Here is a 25277-nt window from a genome sequence, read left to right on the forward strand (position 1 = left end):
AGGGGCACTCTGTGCCCAGCAAGTGGACCGAAGCCACAGAGATGCTTCCTGCCCTCCCCCGGCCCAGCTCTATTGGCTGCAGATAGCAGAAGCCGCTCTGGCTGCCTTCTGTTCCTCTATCAAGAAAACATCAGCAACACCCTCAAAATCAAGGACTTTCTCTGCCTTGGAAACATCAGCTTCATGTTGAAATGTCCCTGTAGGGCCCCATGAACCCAAGGTGGTCCCTTATCGCTGCCTTGGCCGTTCTCACGCTCAGTGATCCCTCGAGGTGCGGTCTGTTTTGTGGGAGGACACGCACCCCCGTTGCTGCCAACCACCAGACGGTGGGGGCGGCGTGCGGCCGGGGCGCAGCTACGACAGGGCCATCCTGTCATCACCCCCGCCCCAGCGTTTCTCCCCAGCGAGATCACACACAGGCAGATGAGTGACACCCAAGCTGTTCCTAACAGATCCGTCGCGCTGGAAGACACTGGCATTTTCACGAGTGTCGGCAGAACTGCCCACGCAGCGCTTCCATGCTCCTCTACCCTGTGTGCAGCCAACTTCCAGATTCATTCATCCCCGGTTGCACTCTGTAAACGTGTATTTAAAAAACCAACAACTTAAATACTTGCCTTTTAAAAAATTTAAACACATTCAAGTAATCATTTGACTTCACAACCGGTAACTCAGGATAAACCTCCTCATCAACTACATCACGTCCAGCCTTGTCACAACTAAAATCGAGCACACAAAGTTGAAGTTAAAATTTTATTTATGACCAGAATAACATAAGATTTTTCATGCTTCAAAAAGAAAAGAAAAAGTCTTAAGCGGGTCTCTGGCTTCTCTCCCACGCATGACACATCCCAACCTTGTGCTTCCTGTTCTTAACCTTCCCTCTACCGGGGGGAGCTCTAGCGCCATCAATGAGAGTGTCATGGGATTTCACAAGAAACCACATCAAAACCAGCAGCCTCTGAAAGGGAAAGCAAGCAGGGTCCCCGCCAGGGTCAGTCGGAGCAGCGCCCGCACGGCGCTCTGTGCCCAGCAGACCCCGACCGCCCGCACGGCCGCAGGCTCTGCCTGCCTCGCTAACAACTGGGCTGGAGGAAGAGACCCAGAAGAGGTGGACAGAAAGGCTGGGCCTTACCCCACAGAGTAAAAACTCGGAAAACCTGGACTCGACCCTCTAACTAAAAGCTTTGATCTTGGTCTCGGGCCGCACTTGCTGGTTCTCAGCTGGCGGCCGGCAAGCCGACTCGGCCGGGAGGGAGCTGCCGTCCGGGGCCTCCGCCGAGCTCGGGCCTGCCGTTCTCGGGAATTCCGGAGAAGCCCACTGAGCTGGGTTTTTCAAACATTGTTCTCGGCGCCTCCGAGCACCGGCTCCCGCTCCGCTAGCCAACGACAAACACGTGTACGTTTCTCTACAGTAACAGACGTTTCCACAGAAAGATTAGAAAGTTTAAGTGTCTAGTTTTGTTTTGTTTTTTTCCTCTTTGGCAACTCCTGTTGCTTGGACAGTCCTCACCCTCCCCTTTTATTAGAAAAACCACCTTGACGATGGGGGCGTGCGGAGCAGGAGCCGGGAGGCCCGGGCTGGCTGCCCGCCGCGCGGTCCCTGAGGTAGCCGGCCGCCGGCCGCACAGCGGGCCCCGCCGCGGCGCCTCACCTCCCGGGCAGCCAGAGCCCACGGTGGGATCGCACCAGCCTCCGAGGCCGCGCGGCCACACAGCTCGTCGGGGGTGGGGTGGGTTCGGGGAAGAGAGCCCCCGCGGAGGTCTCCGAACATTCCTCATCGTTTGGGTTACGGCACTGCGGTTACAGAAGGCTGGTTTTCAAGTTGCAGGTTTTATTGGTTTTAAAGATTTCAAGACCCTCCAGCATCATCTGTTTCAATGAAAAAAAGAAAAAAAGGGATAAGAAATGTTAAACTCGGCTTAAAGGAGTACTTCCAAGAGGATCTAGTTCCGGAACAATCTACAGCTTTTCTTCCTGCTAAACGCTTTCAAAGTCACTCCAGAGAGCAGCAGGAGCCGCTGCCTAGACATGGCTCTGACTCATACACGCCATCAGGGAATCCCGACCCACGGGTGGGGTGCCCCTTCCCTTCCTAGAAGACTGCGGGGGTCCGCCCACGGTGGGGGCCATGTCACCATGCCGATGGCAGGAGCCCACCGAAGGGCAGGGAGGAGCGCACTGCGGGACAGCCGAGCAGACGACAGCCGGCCACACTCCTCCTCGCGCTCCGGCCCACGGGGACCCGGAAGGCTTTCTAGAAGGGGACACGCCTGCCCGGGGAAAAGTGGTGGTGGCAGGGGGTGCTGGCACGGGGGGACACCCTGGAGCCCCACTGGCTCTCCGGCCACAGCGCCACGTGCCCCGGGGCCGGCTGGAGGACAGGCGCGCAAGCACAGCAGCAGCACTGCGGGCTGAGAACAGACACGTCTGCCTGCTTCGCTCAGTGGCCTAGCGGTCCCAGGCGGGACGAAAGCAAGGAGCGGGGGAGAGGCTGCCGGAAAAAGCCACCTGTCCTGGAGGAAGCCAGTGCAAGCTCGTTTCACTGTTTCCATTTGACTTGGCTACAGAGGTCCCTAGTAGCTGAATTCCCACACCAAACATCTGCCGTAGACTGGAAAGAACTTTACTTGAACTGCTGCTCCAACGGCATCCTCCCCCTACAGAGGTGTATGCGGGAGGGCCTGCTGCAGGGGTGCCTCAGTGGCCACCTGCCACCAGGCCTACCCAGGAGCGACACTGCACGCAGCCGCTCCTAGAGCTGGCTCTCAGCGTCCCCTGCCCTCCTCAGCAATCTCTTTAGCCACAACAGACCATTTTGAAAGCACAAGCTCCTTGTGCTGCGGCAGGGAAATGCCACATCCCAGGCCACTCAAACACACCCCCGAGCATTCGTTTAAGAGTGACAGGTACCGACAGGTGACGTGCTTCACAGCCTTAGACGTTCTCAACTATCAGAGAGCTGTCAGAGAGCACTGTGCTGAGATTTTCTTATTTAAAGGAATTAAAAATTAACTGTTATCTGAAAATCCTCAGTCCCAGTGTTTTCTGGAATGAAGTCAAGTCAGATACCCCGGGAAGCCCCTAGTGTGTCTACAGATTTGAGAAGCTGTCACAGTCACGGGGGCAGAAGATCCTACGACAGAAAATAAATAAGAAAACAAGAGCTCCCAAAAATGGATGGAAACGCTCTCAAAATAAAAATTTAACCCAAAAGCTAGAACACCATTCAGAGCACCTCCCAGAAAGTTTTTGAAAAGATGAAGACTGAAAACGAACACGAGGACGTGAGAGAAAATGAGAGACCGCAGGAATCACTCCAGGAGCTCCAAGCAGGACGAAATCAAGGAGGAAGGAACAGAGGCCAAAGAAACAAGGAAACCACAGTTAACCCGGGGCTGGCGAAGCAGGGGGCGGAACTGAGCCAGGTGCGGAAAAAAGACGGCCGCATAAACACGCCTTCGTGAAGTTTCTGAACATGAGAAAAGATGATCCTAAAAGCTTCTAAAACAGAAAACAGCAGATCACCCGAAGGTCACGAGACCTGGGTACGCAACAGACTCCCTCCCAGCAGGAACCCTGGACCCGGAGACCGCGGAGTCCCTTGGACACCAGGAAGCAGAACCCGCACCCCTACCATGTGCGGAGGGGCAGGACCACAAGACGACACCCGCAGGCCCCCCGAGCCCCGGGGAGCTAGCGCCCTGCACGTGGGGCTGTGATAGCTCCCGCGGGGTCCGTGCAGGGAAGGAGCCGCCGGGCAGTGGCGCGGGAGGCCAGGAGAGCCCAGCGGAGCAGAAGGGCAGGGTCTCAGGAAAGCGGACCAGGTGGTATGACCAAGAGAATGACACGTTAGAAACACTGAAGCGTGAGTTTTTGGACAAGGCAAACAGTAATCTAGAAACGCCTCAAAAAATAAAGAGCAACAGCAGCGAGGCCAGCATACAGCAAACAGAAGGACGACCTGCCCGACACTGAGGATGCCCCGCCAGCGACGCCAGCCCCGCCACGCACCTCGCACGTCGCTGAAGCAGGACGGGAAGGCGGGCGCCGTTCCTAAGGTAAGCGCTTCTGTTCCCCAACCTGGCGACGACCCACAGACAGGCCGGGAGGCTTGCTCCAGCCTGGGCCGTGACCACGCACCCAGCGCCGCCCCCAGAGAAGAGGCTCGGGGCTGAGGTGGCTGAGGGGGTCCAGGGCAGAGCCGGGAGTCCCACCCGCGACGGGCAGCGAGAGAGGAGGCGCGCGAGATGAGGCCGGGCCGGGTGAGCGCCACCAGATCCCGTCCCGGAGGCCCCGGGCCTGATCCACTCGGGTAACAGGTTTATGAACAGCTCAGTCCGTGACGGAGGGAACTAGAAACAGTGACTGGAAGTGGTTTATTCTGGAGACTGAGGGGACGTAGGTCGGGACCGCGGGTAGCCCCAGGTGCCCGACGACACTGCTCGGTGCGCTGGCCGTGGTCGCGTGGCGGACGCGCCCTGTGAAATCTGCGGGCTGACCTGAGACCGTGCCTGCCACCGCGCCACCCCGCCGGACCTCCCGACGACGCGGGGCACCGACAGCACCGTACCTGCGTCCGACTGCCGAGGCCGTTTGGAGACTTCCGTTCCGTTCTCCTCCAGCTTCCTCTTGGCACAGTCCTGACACGCGTTCCCTGAAAGACCAAAACCTTTACTTGCAAGCCAGTCTCTTCCAGAAGCCACCCCCCAAGGACCCGTTTATAAATCTGACTGCGCTGAGGCACCGGCCCGCAACCCTGCCGGACACCCCGGGGTGCGCTTTGTCCCAAAGGATGGACGTGGGAGTCCCGGGTGACGGGGTGACGCGACTACAGGCGTCCTTCCGCAGGGCGACGAGTCAGAGATGGGAGGCGGAGCACGACGCTTGCGGGGTCCCTGCCACCCCCACCCCGCTGACCCGAGCAGATGGCTAGACGCCGAGACCCCCACAGGAGGCCACCGCAGCCACCAAACCCGGTCCTAGCCTGTGACTGTCACCAGCCAGAGCAGAGGAGCAGCACGCAGAAGACGCGTACGGACACTCAGAACCTTTGCGACGAAGGCGTCCGAGGGGGCCGGGAGGGGCTGCTCCAGCACAGACCCGGGGCTAAAACCCAACTTGAACCTGGTTCCGACTGCCCTGCGGCTCGTACTTGTGGGACAGGAAAGGACTTTCAGGTGCCAGCACAGAAGCCGGGTTTATGCTGCGCCTCCCCACCATGGGGACACATCTGTGATCCCCGCACTGTCGCAGGGACCATTGTTAAGGCCCCACTGGCCCCCGTCTCCACTGGACGTGGGTCACTACAGCCTAGGGATTTACTGCAGGAAACACTTTCACGGTTCTACGGTGGCAGGAAGGTAACGGAACGTGGAGGCAAAAACCCGGCTGGTAAAAATCAAGATCTGCTTTACCCAACAGTGTGGTGCTGTCCACTCGGTCAGCATCTGGAGAGAGAGGAAAACAGTCAGCAGAGCCAAGACTTAGCGGCCTCCTCCTCCTCAGGCCGGCGGCAGGGACGGCAGCCAGGCCTGCTCAGAGAGGCACAGCGACAGTGACCGGGACCCTGAATGCCAGCTCGAGCGTCCCGGGGCGGGGGGGGGGGGAAGCCAGCGAGCGCCTCTCCTCTCCTCCACCCAGTGGCGGCGTGGGGACCAGGGGGTCGGCATGTGGCTCCCGGCACGCACGGAGAAAGGGCATGGTACCCGCTGCGCCGTCACGACTGCCAGTGCTGGGATACCACCCTCTCCGGTCAAGAGAGCCTTCGTGAACCTTAAGTACAACGTCCTTAAGGACCCGGTCACGGATTATAAATCCAAAGATCTCTTGGCCCCAACACCTCGTCAGACCCACTCAGCTGCCAGGTCCGGGAACGTGGCCTCCGCAGGACAGAAAGGCACCCAGAAGCCCACACTCACGCAGGTGTCCACGAGGTCCCAGTCCCCCAGGGAGCCATGCACGCGGCAGCGGGTACCCACGCGGCTGTGGGTAGGGGCAGGACGGGGAGCACCTCCGCCCCTCTCCAGAGCCGGGCCGTGGGCCTGTTTGGGACACACTGGATTCCAGTCCCAGCTCCAAAATGTCTGGGCACGAGCTAGGCAAGCTGACACCCCTCTCTGAGCGGCTCTCGCCATCTGTCAGATCACCTACGTAGTGGCCGTGGACACTGGGACCGGAAATGAAGGTTGAGGAGGTGAAACACAGAGCAGAGTGTGGCCCAGCAAGCGTCCGCCTGGCTCCTTCTCTGCCTCGGAGACAGACTAGTGGCCTGACTCTGCTTTCCCCTGTGGACGTGCACCCGAAGCCGGCCCACTAACTAACCCTCGCCATTCTGACTGGCACTAGCGGGGACAGACGCTGCTGCTGGACCCTGTGTGTGTTCGGTTACCCATGACCTTGGCACCCTCTAGTCTTTGAGGTCACAGCAGGCACAGGCCGCGGTTCAGTGGCTGACCCAATTCCCCTGCCTGGGGCAGCGGGGCTGGCTTCTTGCTGTAATTAAATCCAGCCAGTCCAGACCTTTCCGAGTCTGCGTCATCCATGTTTAATGACCCAAACTCAAAACCGTTAACTGCCCTAAGTCGGGACGACCAATTAAAATCTGCTCTGTCATCTTGGTCATTCCTGGCGGCTCGCCAAGAGCTGGCCCGGGAGAATCACTTGAAAAGGTGTGTGGCCCGCAGGGGCACAGGGGCACGCCGTTAAGGTGAAAGCATTCTGTGCCTCTGCAGCCTGAACTTGGGAAACGCAGCAAGGGGATAAGGGCGCGTGAGGGCTCCGCACCTTCCCAGCTTCCACGTCCCCCCCCCCCCCGCAGCTGCTGGCGGGTGCCTTCTCCTGGCTGAGGTGACCGGGTGCGTGCGGAGTCCTCCGACAGAGGAAGAGCCGCAGACTGCTGTCAGCACAGCTCGACACACTCACGTCCCGTGCACAGATGTCACCATCGCGCCGACTACCCGACCTTCTATTTGACACACTCGCCTTTTTAAGGGTCACTGGAGGGCCCGGGAACTTAGTGGTACAAGAATCATGTCTCTGCTGCATTTTATGGTGTGTAAATTGTATCTCGAAACAAAAGGAAAACCGGAAAGAACTCTCTCGGCCTTGCACCTGGAGAAGCCAAGAAGGAAAACCCCTACCTGGGCTGCGCTGCCTGCAGATCTGCGTGGCGAGGTCCTGCACGTAGCCAGGAAAGTTGTCAAAACAGTCCCCGTAGGACACGACTTTAATCCCATGCAAGAGCATGTCCGCCTGGTGCTTGAAGAAGTGGTCTTCGTTCTCCTTGAGCACGACCATGTAGTGCTCCAGCTCCACCTTGTTGGGCACCGAGTACAGGAACAGGGCCTGGAAGATCTGGTCCCGGAGCGTCTCTCCGCAGCCCACGAACAGGAAGGACTTGGTGCGGTACAGGTTCTGGAGGACCTCCTAGAAGACCGGCGGGGAGACGGCAGCGCTCGCCCGTAAGACCGCAGGACCCTCGGCCCGACCACCGGTGACGCACCCACGCTTCAGAAAGGGCCCAGTGACCAGGCCCTCCCCACCAGCCTCGCTGGGGACACGGCGAGAGGGGCGCGCGCTCCAGGCGTGCAGGTCACGTCCGCCTGGCGCCACCGGCGAGCCCCGGGCCCACACTGAGCGCAGTCCCCGCTCAGCACTCGTGGGAGCCCCGTCCTCCCCCAGGCGGGGTCACGGGCGCAGATCCCAGGCATGGCCACTCTAGGTGTGCCTCAGGGTGCGGACAGCCTAACACCCGCCACAGCCGCCAGCCATCTGGTGCTGCAGCCCTCAAGCCGGCTCTCGGGGACCGGGCACAATTCTAAATTCTTAGAACACAAAACAAGGACTTTGCATTTGTTTCTGTTCAGAACTGCGCACATGCTCGGGAACTGACGGTCTCCACGGATCACAGAGGGGAAGCAGGGGGCTGCTGTCAGGAGAAGGGGGTTTTCGGGAGTGAGGGCAGAAGAGCTGAGGAGGGAGGGGACCCGTGACAGTGACCCCAGGGAGCAGGGCAGAGAGAGTGGCAAAGGTTCAGGGGGTGGCTCAGGCAGGTAATGGGGAGTCACCACTTCAGACACCCAACACCTTAGCGAGGGGCCTGTGTCCGCCCCGGCCTCTCTCAGCCCCAACCGAGACCATCACCCGCCGGGCCATGCCTGTGCCATGAGCCACAGGCCAGCATCAGCATGAGGACCAGAGCACCTGACCCCTGGATAACCAGGGACTGAGCGAAGATACTGTGGTTTCTAAGTGCACTAATAAAAAACTTTACAAAAGCTGAAAAGCAGCTTTTCCACTCTTCATTTTTTTCAGGATATAAAAAAGCTTCACAGAGAATGAAGCTATAAAATGAAGTTTTAAAAGCTTGCTCGCCAAGCAGAGACAGGAGAGGAGGTACCTGAAAGTGTGTGTGCGCGCGCACACATGCACACACGTGCGCACGCGCGTGCACACACACAGAGGACATGGCAGGAGTGGCCCAAGCGAGCAAACAGAGAGCAGAGGGCCCCGCAGGCCGCCCACATCGGGGCTCACTGCGTGAGTGCCGGCGTCAGTCTGAGGCATCTGGAGAGACAGCTGAGAACGGGGCCAGGCATGGGTACCATGGGGCAGGCAGGCCTGGAGGCCAAGAGACTACCCAGAGGGCCACCAAGGAACTAGTGGCCACCACGGCCCAAGGGAGACAGCCAGTGCCTAACGAAGGCGGGCCATACCATTACTTCTGGGTCTTGCGTGACGTCCTTGTAGCCCGACGGATCCAGGACCATGCCGCAGGGGTCCGTGTACAAGCCGTGGATGTGGAGCACGCCGTACTTGATGTGCCCCCGGGCCCACTGCAGGACCTGCCAGCAGCAAGCCGAGACAAGGGGGGAAGCGGGCGTTACTTGAATCAGGCAGATGAGGAAAACCTCTCACCCGGACGCGTGCTCCTCCAACCTACCCCGCGGAGAGCGAGGACCCGGCTCCCTCCACACTGCCGCCCGCAAAGCCCAAGGGCGACCGGGCTGCTGGTGCTCCCACCCTGGCCAAGAGGACGGCGGGCTAGACAGACAGCCGTGCAGAAACCACCTCCAGCCTAAGACCACAACACACTGGGAGACGGGTGACACTCCGGGATTGAGAGGACGCTCCCTTCTAAGTGACACGTTGTGTTTTACTTCCTGCGTGTATATGCGGTGTTTACGCCCAGAAAAATAGATACGAAAAAACAACAACAAACAGCTCTACACTGATTTCATCTCAAGACCTAGAACAAAAGTCCTTAAAAAGAGGCACATCCCACCAACCGCTCGTTGTCCTCGTTATCCTCGTGCCTTCATGGCGGCGGGTGGTCCCGAGGGTGGAGGACACCGGACGACTAGACAAACCCCCGCAGCTTGGTGGGCCGGACCCAGACAGAGGAGCCCACCGGCAGCTCAGCCCCAAGCCCTCGGCCGCATATTTCCAGAGACGCTCTTCCCAACAGCAAGCAGGCCTCACAGTGGGGACAGGTGGCTCGGGCACAGAGAGTACGTGTCCCCTCACGTGTCACTAACAGCTCAGGAGAGGGTGTGACCCATCCTCGTGGGCTGTCCCACAGGCACATCACCACCTGCCAGGCTTTTGCCAAGATCTAGGGAAGATGCTGCAGAAGAGAAGCCCGGGGTCTGAGCGGGCCGCAGTCACACGCTTACTCGGGGCCTCACGGGGGAGCCATCTCTAGATCTTGGGTTCTGCGCAGAGGGCCTGCAAGACCACCCAGAGGGCGGAGCCAGACAAGGAGTGGGGAGCCCAGTATCAGCAAGGACATAAAATCTTGAACAAATACGCAGCAGACACAAACATGTCGCCAAAGAAACACAAGTGATCACCCTAAGCAAGGAGAGAAACAAAAATGTAAAATTTTCACCTCAGTGGGGGAAATGTGTTTTGTTTTCCGGTGACACCATGTGCTCGCAAGATGCGGGAAGCGGATACTCTCCTGTGTGGCTGGGAGTATAAACTGGCTACTCTCTGGAAAGCAATTTGCTAATTCGTATTATCTACCTAAAATACTCACGCCCTCTGATCCCACAACTCTTCTAGGAATTTACCCTAAAGAAGTAAACAGAAAGACACGGAAGCATAAGGATTTTCACCAAAGCCTTCCTTATAATCATAGGAATTCGCTAATGGTAAGAGAAGGACAACTGTCCTTGAACCGTGACACTGCGGCTTACAAGCGCGCTTTCGAACACAGCTTCATGATGGCAAAAGGCTCAAAGACGAACAATAAGGAAGAAGGCCAAGATGAAAACGCTCCATGTGGCATAATCCCGATGCGTGAGCAAGGGCAGGAGCACCCGCGCTCCGCAGCACGAGGACCGGGGGCAATCTGGCCCTTCCTGCCCCTGCTCCCCGCACCCCTGCCCCGGCCTGTAAGGAGTCCACGCACGTGGGAAGCCTGCCAGAAGGCGCGAGAAAGACAAGGGCGGGTGGTGAGCAAAGTCCGGAGACAGGAAAGGCATCCCCCGTCAGCCTCACGGTCACTAACGCGCTGGAAAATGGAAGCTCCGGCCACGCCCCCCGCAGCGCAGATCCCTCCCCCATCCCGCTCCCGCCCTCAGCCCGCACCTTGGTCTTGTCCTTCAGGTCCAGAGACTCCATGGGCTTGCTCTGCTGCTGCCCGAAGATCTCCAGCAGGTTGTCGTAGTTGGTGGTCAGCACCTTGGTGCCTCGCTCCATCAGGCTGAGGATGGACTGCAGCACCAGCGGGTTCTGGATGTGCTGCTCCAGGTTGTCGAAAATCTCCATCAGGCAGTCCTGGAAGAAGTTGGGCTTGGTGTCACCTGTACGCTACGAAGAGGCGGAACAGGAGTTACAAGGCGTCCTCTTTCAAGCGCCGAGCCCCTGAGCAGCAGTACGCCAGGCGCTGGCTCTAAAGAAAGGAAACCCGGACTCGCCGAGTTTCCTGAAACCCTAGAGTAGGGACACAGACCCCGGACAAACAGCAAGTGATAGTCTGTAGTGGCCCACGCCATGGGGAAGTAAAGCCACGTGCTGCTGGGGGCAGGGGCTGGTGGGCCAAAGGGCACCAGGGAAGGCCTCTGATAAGGGGCGCTGGGGCAGAGAACTAAGGAAATCAAGAACCTCTGAGAGCGCATCCCACAGAGGAAAGAGCCAAGTGCAAAGGCACGGAGGTAGCGGCAGCACGGCTGGGTCCGAGGGCGAGCAAGGGGCCCCCGTCATAGGACAGGAGCAGGGGGAAGGCCAGCAGGTGAGCTGACCCGGGGGCAGATGGTGGGAGGCTCTGAAGACCACAGGAGAGACTACAGACTCCCCGGAGAGCGCGGCACAGGCCCAGCTGTACTTGTCACAGTCCCTGCTGCCTTCTTGGTCACTGAAATGACCGTCCCGTGTCACGGCTTCTCCTCCACAGACCTCGGCCCATCTCAGTCATCCAGCCTCCGGTCACATCCCAAACCTATCACTACCAAGAGCGGGACCCTTCCAGAACTCCTGGCCCAGGCTGCCACCCTCTGACCCTGCAGCACCCTGGCTCCCAGGGCCGTCCCACCCCCACGAAGACCGGCACACCACTGGCTCGGCAGCGTGGACCCGGGTCTCCACCCCGCCGGCCTAACTTGTCCCGTTCGGCAGCTGACACCCCATAATCCGTCACTGCAACCGCCGCCCCAGCCCCTCAAGCTTCCCAGCTCACCACCCTTCCTGCGCTTTGCTGGATTCCTCGGGAGCATGGATACTGCGCCCCCCAGCCCGCCCAGTTCTCAGCCTGCTCAGCGGGGTTCGGGGAACCCCACCGTCCAGACAAGCCTCCTATAACTCGCATTAGAAGTTTCACAAAATACACAAAGTAAAGCGTAGTTACGCTCCACGCGAGCGGGGGCGCTAACCAGGCCAGACAAGTGTTGGCCTCGCCGGCCTCTTCTCCAAGCAAACCTCACCCGAACGTGCCCCCCACGCCACCCAGCACCCCCACACTTCTCTGTCCTCGCCCGTCTCCCCCCTCCGGGGACAGGCCTTAGCACCCCATCTCTGAAGGACCAGAAAGCCACTGCTGGAGGCTGTGTGGGACCCCCAGGTGCGGTCATACCTGCTCGACTCTGCGCCACAGCCGGAAAGCGGCACCAGAGACTGTGCACACCTGTGTCCCCGGAGCCGTATTTACCAGATGGGCGGCAGGCCAGCCTGCCCTAGGTTGCAGGAGCCCCGTATTAACAGAAGAGCCCCATGGGGGAGAGCCGTCTGGCTGAAAACCCTTCCCAGGCTCCAGAAAGCCGGGTACGGCCACGTGTGAAGCGGCCACATGGCTGATATGCCTCCCGCATCAGGCCCTGGCGGGGAGGAGGCAGGAGCTGCCCCCGCGTCCCCCTGGCCGGACAGGCACACCGTCCCAGCTCCTGCGACCTCACAGCATGAGGCAGAGGCCACACCAGGAAGATGGCAGAGCAGCAAGACGGGGCCCAGGGCCCCAACACTGGCAAGACACCTGCTCCCCCGCAGCTGCTGGCCCAGATGTTTACATGGAAGCCAACAGCTGGGTGTCTTTACAGCAGCTAAACTCCCCCAGGTTCCCCAGCGGCTCTGCAGACTCCTTTTCCTGCTTCCTGTGCAGCGTCTCCAACACCGACCCCCACCTGGACTCTCAGAGGATGGCTGTGCTTTAACGAGTCTGGAAGGAGCGAGCGGAAACCCGCCACGAGCCTCTACCACGTTCCGTGGCTTCCCGGCGGCTGACCTGGCCGAGCAGTTGCCGGAGGCGGCCCCCCACAGCCGCACCAGCGCCCCTGCCTCAAGGGCACCCCTCAGCGACATTCTCCCATCCGTCCCCTCTACTACATCTCCTCTACCTGCAGACAAAGCCGCTCTAACCTCTCCCGTCCTCAAAAGTCTGCGGAGCGCCGTCATCTAAAGATCCGTGGCTGGCCTGCTTCCACCCAAAACGCACCTCAAGCACAGCCCTCCGCCCCCAGCAGGAAACCCCACGGCACGGCGACATGGCAGACGCTGTCGTGGACGCCCCGCCCGGACTCAGGCTCCAGCTGGCGGGGGCTACTCGAGGAGCCCCAGTGCACCCGGCACGGCCACGGCTGTCGCAGGGACTAGTCTCCAGGATGCGAGACCCCCGGCTCATGAGCTGCCCTCTGCGGGGTGCAGGGCCTGACCACGGCTCGCGGACGCGTCTGTGGTGGTCACGGGTCCACCGACCGGGTCCAGAAGCGCGTCCCCAGGGGAAGCTGGAAGCGCCTATGTGGAAAGACTTACAGGCGACATCTTCCGGATCAGGTCATGCGCCACCACCAGCAGGTCCCGGTCCTTCGTCACCTTGCGGCGGAACTCCGCCACATCCCCCGGGTGCAGCACCTCCAGCTGCTCGGCCGCCTCGATGACCGCCTCGATGCAGCTCCTCCAGGAGCACAGGGCAGGGATCCCGGGGGCCACGGCTGCGCTGACGCCCGTCCCGATGACCAGCAGCAGCTCCTGTGGCTGCTTCCGGATGAGGCTTTTCAGGAACTTTCTACTTGAAACAACGGAAGGGGAGAACAGAAGTCACCATGGCGAGTATCGCCACCTCGAGGAAAGACAGCGTCCAGGAACACGGGCGAAGTGTGCGGGAGACACGGCCACGCACACCCTCCGCTCCTGCACGGCCCCAGAGGATGAAGCCTGCGCTGTTCCCTTCTGCCTATCTCTTGCTCGCGCTCTGCCCTCGACCCCCAGCGACCTGGGGACAGGCGCGTCCTGCTCATCTTGAGGCCCCCGGGGCGTTAAGCATCCGCTGAAGTGACATACACGGGAACAAAAAGCTCGCACTTTTAACTCCTCTGAAGCTGCCGAGAGCCTGTAATACCAGACATGATGGCAAAATGATCCCTGCTTGCAGGGACAGGTAAGGAAACTCCTGGCCGAAGCTGGCTTTCTGCCTCTTCGGTCCCGAGCCCCACTGGAGCTAACACCTCCTTATCTAGCTTCACTTTTGTCAAGAACCAGCCATGGTCCTGGAGGTCACAGCGCTCTCCAGAGGCACTGGCATGCCCCGTCTCTGACGGGACCCCGGGACCACATGTCACATGGAGACGAGGTGACCGTCACTTCCCGGGGCAAAGAGAAGACTGCCTTCTGGAACACGTCTCACACGGAAGCGAAGAGTGGAGGCAGAAGACGCGAGCTTCCCTCCTGACACAAGTTCTCACCCCGCGCTCACCTCTGCAGGCGCTAAACGTAGCGCCCGAGCAGACGGACGACAGGGACCATCTACCCGTGTGAAGGTGTAGCTGACTTTACTTACCTGGATTTTTGTTCACTTCTGTTTGTGGTCTTTTCCGCTGGATCCATCTGTAAATCCTAAAGAGAAAAATTAGTCAGAAGTGACACCCATTTCCCAGACAAGTTTTTTTGTTAGTACCACGAAGAGAGTTCAAGCTGGCATTAAAATCAAAGGTCTGCCGCACTGAAATCCGGTCAGAAGAAACGATCTAAGTAAAAGTTGATTCTTAGCTTATGTAAAACACGAACTGTAGACCAGCTAGGTCTCTGCTGCCAAGCCATCTCCACAGTCCACAAATTTGGCGGAACCACTTCCGCCCAATTCCAGAATATTTACTGTAAACAAGAAAATACACAGAAAAATCAAGTTGGAAAAGCCCAGAACCCTACTGCCTATGAGCAAGGACTGTTAGGAACATTTGTATATGGCCTCTAGATGGTTTACATTTTCCCCATCATTTGTGTCCAAAGGTCAGAGCCCACTTTTTTCCATGTGTTATATTAAAAGCATTTCCTGGGGAGCCTGGGTGGCTCCGTCGGTTGAGCATCTGCCTTCAGCTTCGGTCGTGATTCTGGGGTCCTGGGATTGAGCCCCACATCGGGCTCCTTGCTCAGCAGGGAGTCTGCTTCTCCCTCTCCTACATGCTGCTCCCCCTGCTTGTGCAATCTCTCGTGTGCACACACACACACTCTCTCTCTCTCTGCCAAATGACTAAATAAATAAATAAAATTTCTCTTAAAAAAAAATATATATATATATGTATGTATGTATGTTAAAAAGTACCTCCTGGGGTGCCTGGGTAGCTCAGTGGGTTAAGCCGCTGCCTTCGGCTCAGGTCATGATCCCAGGGTCCTGGGATCGAGCCCCACATCGGGCTCTCTGCTCAGCGGGGAGCCTGCTTCCTCCTCTCTCTCTGCCTGCCTCTCTGCCTACTTGTGATCTCTCGCTGTCAAATAAATAAATAAAATCTTTAAAAAAAAAAATACCTCCTGACAACCATCTTTGGGCATAAAGATTTTTCTCCATTTTGGAACTATTTTTTTAGGAGAGATTTCTGAGAAGTAGAATTGCTGAGTTAAGGAATACGGTAAAATACTTCAGCACAGACTGGCAAACTCTCCAGAAGAGTGCTCAGCAGAACATGTGGGCGCCCTGATGGAAAGCCACCTTTCTGCACATGCAGTCTTGTTGGTTTTTTTTTAATCTCAGAATCAGGTCACCAGAAATAATTTCCCAGTAAGTAAACAACGCTCAATCACCCTATGGCATCATTAGATTTTAGAGCTACATGGAATCCTAAGAGTATCCCCTGACAATGTGCACACGACAGCAGACGCCTAGATGCCTCCTCCTGCCCCGTCCCTGCCCCATCCCACCCCTGTTTGAAGGGTTCAGAGCTTCCTTCAAACTCCCAGTGGTGCCCCTGACCTCTCCCCAAATGTTAAGCAATCTCAGTCCAGAGGCAAGAAGAACACCGCTCCCAGACACCTGTCATCTGCCCAAAGGGAAAGGCCAGTGAAGTCAGGGCCGCTTCTCCGCCTTCACAACACCCTCCTTCCTGCTACAAATTTACTCTCAGAAACAGCAGGGTAAAACCTCTCGTGTAACCTACTAGATATTTTCTAAGGACAGTAACAAACATGGGGGCTTTCCACTGCCTTAAGAAGCCCTGACTGCCGGCCCTGAGATTTGAGCGGCTGCCCTAACCATTCTCCCAGCCCCGGTTCTAACAACTATAGAACACACGTTCTTGCCGGCACCTGGGTTCTGGATGCCCGGCGGCTCCCACCGGTCCGGCACTGGCGGGGCTCGCCGTGCTGAGGCGAACAGCTCGGGCGCTGAGCTGCCAGTGAGGCCGAGTCCTAAGCTCCCTGTCCGGGCAGAAGGTGAGGCCCGCACCCACGCGATCCTGGCGGACGAGTCAGAGTGAGATGCTCACCAGCAGACGAATCCAACCGCCCCCCCGGCTCTGCCCCCCAAATCACGCACACCCGCCGGTTACTCCTGCTAAGGGGCCCTTTTCTCTCGGGCCCCTTTACCCAACACTGTAAGGGATTTTCTAAATGGTCACTGGTCCATGGAAGACTTCAGAAACGCCCCTCACCGGTTCCACGGTAAAGACCTTTCAAAAGGGGGCGCCTGGGTGGCTCAGTGGGTTAAGCCGCTGCCTTCGGCTCGGGTCGTGATCTCAGGGTCCTGGGATCGAGTCCCACATCGGGCTCTCTGCTCAGCGGGGAGCCTGCTTCCCTCTCTCTCTCTCTCTGCTTGCCTCTCTGTCTACTTGCGATTTCTCTCTGTCAAATAAATAAATAAAATCTTTAAAAAAAAAAAAAAAGACCTTTCAAAAGGTCTACCTGTGGTTCTTTCGATTCTTGTGCAACTCTGGGCTTGCGGGGGCCCACGCGGGACCCTCGTGCCAATCAGGAACCCAAACACTGCATTTACACACATCAGTCGACGGTATGAACAACTCAGACCCCTGCGGGCTACACGTAACTCCAAAACGACGTGTGACCTCCAGTTTGCTGAGCGAACCTCGCCCGGGGGATACTGCACACGCACGAGCAGATCCCGGCGAGCCCTCGCACGCGGCCTGCTGCTGGTGTAAAGGCTCAGACCTCTCTCTGCGCCCGAGCCTGAGGAAGGTCACGAGCTGGCTCCTGGACGGCAAGTCCAACGGAGGCCCCATTTCCAACCGCAACAGGCAGAGAGGCCCCTAGATGTGCACACCGCTGTCACCTTTAGGAAGCAAGGTCGCCGATGGGGAAGGCCCCAGTGAGAGAGCAGCCCGTGCCCGCAGGGGAGGAGCGAGCAGACGCTCGTGCGGACACGGCGCGGAAGACACGACCTCACTTCCTGTTCCGTCCACAGGCTTGGCCTCTTAGCCAAAGCTCCCCAGAACCGAGAAAGTTCCCCATGAACCCCTTCTTCTGCAACCAAGGGCCAAACAGGAGATTTCCAAAGCGACCAGAGCCAGATCCCAGATGTTCCGGCAGGACGGCAAGCCCCTGCCAGGCGGCTCCCACACTCACCGCCACTCTGCTAAGCCAATCAGACTCGCCCCAACAGCAACAAAAGCCTCCAGAGACCTTCCGAAGCTGCATCTTCTGGTTTCCTTGGTGACCATGCCGTCACCACAGTCTGCAGGCCCAGAGCCAAGTCAGCATAGCAACCCGTTTTTTTTCAAAGACCCAACAGCACTTTCCGAAAGCAAACTCAGGCCCAACACAGATCTGCAGAAGCAGTTCTGTGGTTTTCATCTAAAGCCACGAATGAAAGTGTTCACGGAGGTTTTCTTCAAACCTGAGTTCCCGAGGGTTTCATGAGCTCCCGGAGAGCAGCCACACTGCCTTCTGCCGCGAACCCCGGCATCCAGCGCAAAGCAACGTTCATCACGGGGACTCCAACACAAAAGAGAATCGACCGTGAGCACGGCCCCTGTGCTTTACAGCCAGCAGAACAACTCCCTAACCCCGCCAGACCGCTCGCGACCTCGCCTGCCGCCCCGCCTCCGGCCCACCACGCCCGCGCAGTCCCAACACTCCTGACTCCGGGCCTCATCGGGTGACGTCTCCGGCCAAGGAGAGACGGGCCAGCAAGCGTTTGGTGAGGGTTCGGACTCTGGGGCCAGCTGTGTTGGCACTCGGGCCCCGAAGAGCACGGTCTCGCCTCCCAGGAGGGTGAACGGCCTCCGGGGAGGTGCGCGGGGAGATGAGGCACACCGTGGGGCAGCCCGACACCTGACCCCCCAACACGTCAGAGGCTGCCGGGGGCTCGTCGGTGCCCGTCCAGCAGCCAGGCCACACACAACCGCAGGAGATGCCAGGGAGGCCAGCCGAAGACCCGCGGAAGCAGGCCCAGACGCTGCCCGGCAGAACTGACCTCTGTCTGGGACGCCTACCGCCCCCACTGGTCTCTGCTGCCAGCAAGAGCACAGGACGGAACAGGAAGACGAGAAAAGCACCAGAGAAGAATAAAAGGAATGAACTGCTCAGGGAGCGCTCGAATCACACTTTAGAAGGGGAAGGAGAAAATGCTGGTCAAGAATAATCTTAGCATAGGAAAAAAGTAAAATTGAAAGTAACCACTTTCTATTACAAATTATACTTTCACTTTACAAGCACAAGGCACAAATGAGAATCTGTGGGGTCCTCAGAAGCATCCTGAGAAAAACCTCTTCGTTTACATGGGTTCCACGCACTCTGAGCGGCCTGAGAGCAGGAGGGGAGCGCTCTCCGTGTGGCACCCGAGGACAGGGACGACGGCTGAACTTGGACGTACACACACGTTCCTCGCACACGCCAGGGGAGGGAATTCTGCAAACATCTGTCGAAGTTTCCAGATGTTAGCTTTTACGTCACCTGTACTCGATCCCTAGAGTGATGGAATAAGACGCTCCCAGAACACGTGGAAAAGTCCAACATGGGTCCCTGTGACTCTAAGTGACTGGCAGCAGGGCCCGCCTTTGTAGAACATACTAGCAAGCATACCACGTGCTACTGTTACCCAGTGACCCACACTGAGAAATGATGCATCCGTGTGCTGCTCCCATTAGACAGGAGACTTGGAAACAGTGGACCCTTCACCGGGGGGCGGGGGATGGAGGCCAGGTGAGGGGCAGCCCGCAGGGTTGAAAATCTTCATCCAAGTTTGGACTCCCCCCAAAAACTGAACTACTAGGGCGCCTGGGTGGCTCAGTGTTAAGCTGCTGCCTTCGGCTCAGGTCATGATCTCAGGGTCCTGGGATCGAGTCCCACATCGGGCTCTCTGCTCAGGGGGGAACCTGCTTCCTCCTCTCTCTCTCTGCCTGCCTCTCTGCCTACATGTGATCTCTCTCTGTCAAATAAATAAATAAAATCTTAAAAAAAAAAAAAAAACTGAACTACTAATAGGAAAAGGCACAAGGGATCACTTTTTATTGAGACACAAAATTTACAGAGAGATGACCCGTTCACGGGCAGACGTGTGCACACGGGTTTAGGCAGGCAGGGCGGTCCCTGAACTCGCCGCACGCGCAGCGAGAGGGAGCCACAAAATCAGGCCATCGGACAGGATTACTGCACAGTTCATTTCAATACCGCCTCTCTATATCCGTTTACATTTTCTCTCCACTGAGAAGTCATGTGCAGTCTAAATTTTGATGTTTAACTTTTTTATGATAGATCTTGTAGACTTTACAGTAGTAAATGCTAAAATAGACTAGTACCTACAAATACCTTGTGCATTCATGACATACCTAACTTCTCAGTGTTTTAGTTCAAGGCCGCGCAGCTTGGCCGTTTTCTTCAAATTGTCACAAATCTCAAACGTCCAGGAGATTTACTGAAAACGCTCTGTAAGTGGACCCACACAGTCCAAACCCGTGTCGTTCAAGGCCAGCTAGAGTTAAGTGTATGTAATCCACTGCCCCAGTGCAGTTGCTGAGGACTAGAATGTCCTACAAGGAGGCCAGGCCCCAGCTGCTGTACTCTCACTCCCCTAAGCGGGCCTGGAAGCCTGGGAAGCACGAAGCAAGCCTTCCCCGGTGCGGCTCCCCGAGCTCCCGACACCGAACCCAGCGGTTAACACCATCCTCCCCTCTCAGTCTGATGGGATTCCCACAAACTGCCTTTTTCATAGCAACCTGGCTGCCCAGGTAGACTCGGGCACAGAAGCAGAAATCCCTGGGTCATGGGAGTAGGTTTTCAAGGACAATGGACAGCCACGCTTCCGACCACCAGGGAACCATCTGGAAGTGGTAACAGTGTTTCTGGTGCGTTTGGTTAGCATGACTAGGTTCACCTGATCTAGAAACAAGGTACGAATGGGCAACAATGAAGCTTCCAGAACTGCAGGAGAGGCTTAGCCCTGAGACCACTGCAATTGCAACAGAGGCAACGGGGGTGGGGGGGAGCAGACACAACACCACCAAGGAAAACACGAGATCTGGAATCAAGACAATGCCACCCCTTCCCCAGCAGGGACACCTCTCTGAACCTGCTTCCAAACGGGTCAGCTGGGAATTCCACCACCCACGCCACTGACTGTTGTGCAAACTTCGGGTGCATCCACTATCCTGAAGGTTCCTGAACAGCTGTAGAATGTTTCCCGCTATGAACTACCAAGGCAGCGGCGGCCAGCCCTGACCATCAGGGGGCTTCCTGCTCGACCTCGCACTCGCTCAGCCCCGGTTCTGTTTAGAGCTCCTCCCAGCCGGTGCTAACTGGGCATCTTTAGGATGAACGATTTTTCCTCAATTTACAGAAAACTTTAATTTGAATATGTGACATTGAACCAATCACTTTCTAAAGGCAGTCAAAAGAAGTTCAACAGCAAAAAAAAAAAAAAAAAGCTTAATTTTAACAATTATAATGTATTCATTTGCTTCTTGCAACCAGTGCCTCCAGACTGACCTGGGCACATATCCCAAAGGAAGACGACAACAAAACCCGCAGCTCATAGGAAATGTCCAAGTCACGGTCTGGTTCCAACTGCCACGTTCATTACTGACATTTTCTGCACCCTTATTAGATTCAGGGGACAGTACTCGGCACTCTACATGCTTCATCTCACTTAATCCGGTCAACAATGCTGTGATCTTGACCAAGTGGTCGTCACGACTGCCCCTCATCTGGCGAGGATGACCGCAAACCCTCTCAGAGGCGGGTCACCACGGTTAATACGGTCCTGCGCACCTTTTCCAGACGGGAGTGTGGCTCAGAACGGCAAACAAACACACCTGACATTTCACCAGGAGCCCTGCCAACCGCGAGCGTCGTCTGCTTTCCAGTTTGTCCATCAGATATTCAATTAACTCAGACATGTTCCTCGATGATAAGGCAGTAAGGGTAAGGCCCCCAGGAAGGCCTAAAGGCAGGCTGAACCACCAGCGTTTAGCTATCCCAAGAAAAAGATGTTCTAGAAAGTAAACCTCTAATGAGATGTAACATTACAGAATTCTAGAGCTGAAGGGATCCAAATGGGTAGGAGATGCCAGCGGCCCTAATTTTAGAAAAATGAAAATGGAGACTCTGTGAGGCAGTGACTTAGTCCCAGCCCCCCGAGGAGTTAGGGACAAGCTAGAAACTCGCTCCTCGCTCACGGCCCCTAACCTCGCACCATCCTGGGCACTCCCTGTTCCCCTGTGAGTCCAACTTCATCTAAAGCACTCACTGCAACGAAGGCATCTCTTTTTACCACCAAATCTTCACAAATAACAAGCCATGGTGTTTTGGTTGACCGAGTTTCCCGTGCTTTCTTATGCGGCTCCTTTTCCAGAAGTGCTAAAAGCAACAGCCACCACGAGGAAGGTCTAAGAGGCAGCAGGCAAAACCACCAGCTCCAGCAGGCTTCTGGTCTAGCCTGGCTCTCCACCCCACCATCCACCGTGATTTCAGCGGGGAGGGCCCAGACCCGGAGGGCTGGGCCGGCTGGGCGGGAACAAGGCTGCCTCGCAAAAGGACTTCCCTCTCCTCCAGAAGGAGAGGCTCCAGGCTCTAGCAGGTTCTCTAGGAAAAGGCCCAGCCGTAGGTAGGAGTTCAACAACGCCCACGCTGGTTGTACTACTCGATACGGGAGTAGGTTCCTCACTCTGGGACTCTATTTCCTTTGTCTGTAAAAAAGAAATCTTCTCTCTCGTCTCATAGGGTTGCTGGAAACAGTAAAAGTGGCACATTTGAAAGAACACAGCCTAGAACAGGATGCTTCCCACTACACCCTGCATGTGACTGGCTGTCCTTCCTGGATTTAATCAGTTAAAATGAAATAAATCGAACAAATTCAGTTCTTCAGTCCCACCGGCTTTACTGTAAGCACCGGAGAGCTGCGCGGGACTACTGCCTCCGGGGACACAGACCCAGAACATTTCCACTACCACCCAAAACCCCAGGCCCTCGGGCACTGCCTGTGTCCTCACAAACTCGTGTGGACACTGAGAACCACCACACGGTCTCAGGAGGGACATTTCTCCCAGGACCCATCGGAACTTGCCTCTCCTTCAGAGCCCCTAAGTTCAACCTCCACACCCTCTACGCTGTTCCATCTCTACAAACCTGCCCCTTCATGTCACCCCCACCCCCGAGCCATGCGTGCATCTCCTGTGTGGGTGTTGGGCTCTCGGTGACACACAGACATACAGTTACCCTGATGCAGCCCTCGGGACCACCCACCCTTTGGACAAAAGGACAAAACTTCTCCTACAGGGACTAGTAAGTTCCAAAGTCAATTTCCAGGCAGCATAGTGTAGGCTCCGCCAGGAAAGGACTGAACGGCCGTCTCCGGGGTCCAGACTCGAGGAGGACACCCACGCTTGAGGAAGCCACGGTCTCCACTGCCACCACCCCAGTCCAGGACCCCTCTCTCTCTCACCCAGCTTCCTCCAGACAACAGCCCCCACCCCGCCCCACCACCACAGCCAGTGATTTTTCATGAACACGAAACCCATTTCCCTCCCCTCCTTAACCCCCTCTGTGGGCCCCGACTCCAGGCCTACATCCTGACCCCCGCCTCGCCCACCCCCTTCTTCGCCACTCTACATCCCAAACCCTGCCCTCTGCCAGACTTTCCCATTTCCCCATTCTGATCTCCCTGGAATCTCCCTCAATCCTCCCCACGGACCAACTCCTACCTTCCTTCTGCCCTGAGCTGCATCGCCATCTCCTCAGGAGACAGAAGAAGCGATGATCCAAGAAAGGACCAAGGGCACGAGCCTCGGGGAACGAAGCTGGATTCACCCCACTTAAGACTCCCTCTAATACTACCCTGAGGACCCTTTCATTAACGAAGCAATACACCTCCAGCCGTCCCGCAGGACGGTTTTGTGCTGTGGCCACGCTTGTTTCCAAGATCTGCTATGCTTTGTGGCAACACCTCTCCGCCTTTCCTCACACTCTCTCCCTCCCTCTCACAAACACGCACACCACCCCCCTCCCTGGAATGACTGTGGCAAACTTCTCAACCTCAACCTTCAAGACCAGCGCACCTGTTACCCGTCTGCTTTCCTCCCCTTCCAAAAGCCCTCCAGAAACCACTTCCTGGGAGCTGGGCTCCCACCCCAGCTGCGCTCAAGGCCACCACTCGGCTATTTTCCCGGGGTGACAATTACCGACCTGCTTCACCTCCCCAGTCCACCCCGCCGGCATGGGTCCTGACAGCAAGGACTTCTTCGTCTCCAGCTCCAGTGCCAATTCCTGGAAACTACTGGGCATTCAGAAAAACGATCAGCTCCAAGAATGAAAAAATCAAGCCAAGACCGCAGCCTCAGCGCCGGGCTCGCCCCGACCCCCTCCCCTGCGCAGTCCTCCCCCCACCAGCTCAGACGGGCTCTGAGACTCCTCTGCGGGGCCGCTGGAGTCTCACCAAAGAGCATTAAAAGTTCAACCCCGTCCGGGCTCCCGCCTCAGTGCAACGGTGAACACACACGAAACGTGGGGGCCGAGATCACACCCCTGCTCCGTTACAAAGGGTCAGCCGGTGACCGATGAGACGCCCCCACTTTTATATTATCATCGGCAATTTCCACCCACAGGGAAGGCTGTCGCTGATGCCCCTCGGGGGTCCCAGACCTCGGGTTTGAGAAACCAGCCTGGAGACGAGCCGACCGGGTCTGGACGCTCAGAGCAGGAGGTGGACAGGCAGGGGGAGCCCCGGGCGGGGGGATGGGGGGTGCAGCGGCCTCGGGCTCTGGGGGAGGGGGCGCTGGGGAGAGAGGGCCCCGAGGGCCTGCGCACCCGGACGGGGGAGCCGGGGCGGGCTCGGGGATCCCGGGCAATCTCGGAGGCCCTCGGGGGGTCCGGGCGTCTAGGGGAAATCCCGAAGGGCTTCGGGGCTCCGGAGCCCTCAGGCGGCAGGGGCAGACGGGGCCAGGGGCTGCGACAGGGTCTCGGGGACCAGCGGTCCCGACGGGCGTCTCGGGGAGACCCGGGGAAGGCGGGGAGGGGTCCCCGGGACCGAAAGGGCTCTGGGCCCGGCCCCCTCACCTGCGGGGCCAGCTCCCGCCGCCCGCTCAGCGGTCCACCTCACCTCCGGGTCTCGGGGCGGCCGCGCGCTCCCCGCGCTGGGCGGGGCCGGCGGAGGGCGGCCTGCGGGCGGAGGGCTGCGCGCGCAGCCGGGGCGGGGGCCGGGGCCGGGGCCGGAGCCGGAGCGGACGCCGCGCCGCCCTCACCGCCGCGCTCCCCTGGGCCGTGGCCTCGGCGCCGCCGCAAAGCCTTCCCCCGCACGCCCGCCGTCGCCGCGCGGAGGTTCCGCCGTGAAACCAACGGCCCCGCCGAGGCCACGGCCCCGCCCCCCTCGGCCGCCGGCCCCGCCCCCAGGGAGCCCCGCCCCCTCGGGCTCTCCGGCGCAGACGCGGTGGAGGGCGCGCGGAGAGCTCGCGCCTTCGAACCTGCGGCGCCGCGCGTCCTCGCTCCTCGCGTCTGCGAAATGGGCGCAGGCGCACTTCGCAGGGACGCGGCGAGCGTTTCCCAGAGGCCGGAAGCGCCGCTCGGCTGCCGCGCCCCGGGCCGCGATCGCGCGCGGGCCCCGGGCTGCTCTCCGCGCCCCAGGTCGGCGCTGCTGGCCAGAGGCCTGCCCACCTGAAGTCGCCGGTTCTGTCCCCAGCCCCGCGCTCCGCTCTCTCGGTGCCCCTCGCACTCGGAAACTACGCGCGCCTCTCGTCTCTCTCCCTGCCCCCACGGGCGCCCCCGGGTCCGCAGAAGCGTGCACGGAGCCCGGGGGCGCGGTGCCCGGGTGTTGGTGGAGGCGCGAGAGCCCCGCCCTTGCGCGCCCCACACGCGGAGTGGCACGGGCTGCGGTTCGGTCCCGAGGCCCTGGGGCCTGTCCGTCTGTGCCCGAGGGGCTGCGTCCGTTGACGGCGCGAACTCCAGGCCCCGCGCGCGTGGACGCGGCGCAGGAGCACGCGGCCATCCCCCTCCCGAGGGGTCCCGCCTCTCATCTGGGGCTGGAAGTCGGTTTCCCGGAGTAAGACCCGGTTGGATCGAAAACCACTTCCTCCCCGCAGCCTTCCCGGATCTGCCCTCCCTGCCCTGCCCTGCCCTGCCCTGCCCTGCCC

General features: G+C 58.5%; 1 protein-coding gene across 5 annotated transcripts; it reads right to left on the bottom strand.

Annotated features, from left to right (window-relative positions):
• Positions 1-739: 739 nt before the first annotated feature.
• On the bottom strand, positions 740-24825 carry FAM118A (family with sequence similarity 118 member A). Of its 5 annotated transcripts, none has more exons than XM_044226919.1 (9): positions 24802-24825; positions 14273-14328; positions 13249-13501; positions 10597-10818; positions 8718-8846; positions 7143-7428; positions 5418-5450; positions 4574-4657; positions 740-1872 (listed from the first exon to the last, which is right to left on the bottom strand). In XM_044226919.1, exons 2-9 carry the CDS (start codon positions 14317-14319, stop codon positions 1853-1855), a joined length of 1074 nt encoding a protein of 357 aa, XP_044082854.1. In that variant the 5' UTR covers positions 14320-14328; positions 24802-24825; the 3' UTR covers positions 740-1852. The 5 variants fall into 5 exon arrangements, with proteins under 5 accessions (XP_044082854.1, XP_044082853.1, XP_044082852.1 ...); XM_044226918.1 differs by lacking the exon at positions 24802-24825 and adding an exon at positions 24251-24301; XM_044226917.1 differs by lacking the exon at positions 24802-24825 and adding an exon at positions 24208-24299.
• Positions 24826-25277: the final 452 nt, after the last annotated feature.

The sequence above is a fragment of the Neovison vison genome, chromosome 12, assembly GCF_020171115.1.
Source record: "Neovison vison isolate M4711 chromosome 12, ASM_NN_V1, whole genome shotgun sequence".
Classification (NCBI taxonomy): Eukaryota; Metazoa; Chordata; class Mammalia; order Carnivora; family Mustelidae; genus Neogale; species Neogale vison.

Excerpts from the sequence above, each read along its gene's own strand:
- FAM118A (XM_044226915.1), bottom strand. The coding sequence starts at position 23,370 with ATGCCGGCGGGGTGGACTGGGGAGGTGAAGCAG. Across the intron at positions 10,819-13,248 it reads TGATCCGGAAGATGTCGCCT|CGTACAGGTGACACCAAGCC; the intron begins GTAAGTCTTTCC and ends GCCTCTTCGTAG. Across the intron at positions 5,451-7,142 it reads CTGCAGGCAGCGCAGCCCAG|ATGCTGACCGAGTGGACAGC; the intron begins GTAGGGGTTTTC and ends CTCTCTCTCCAG.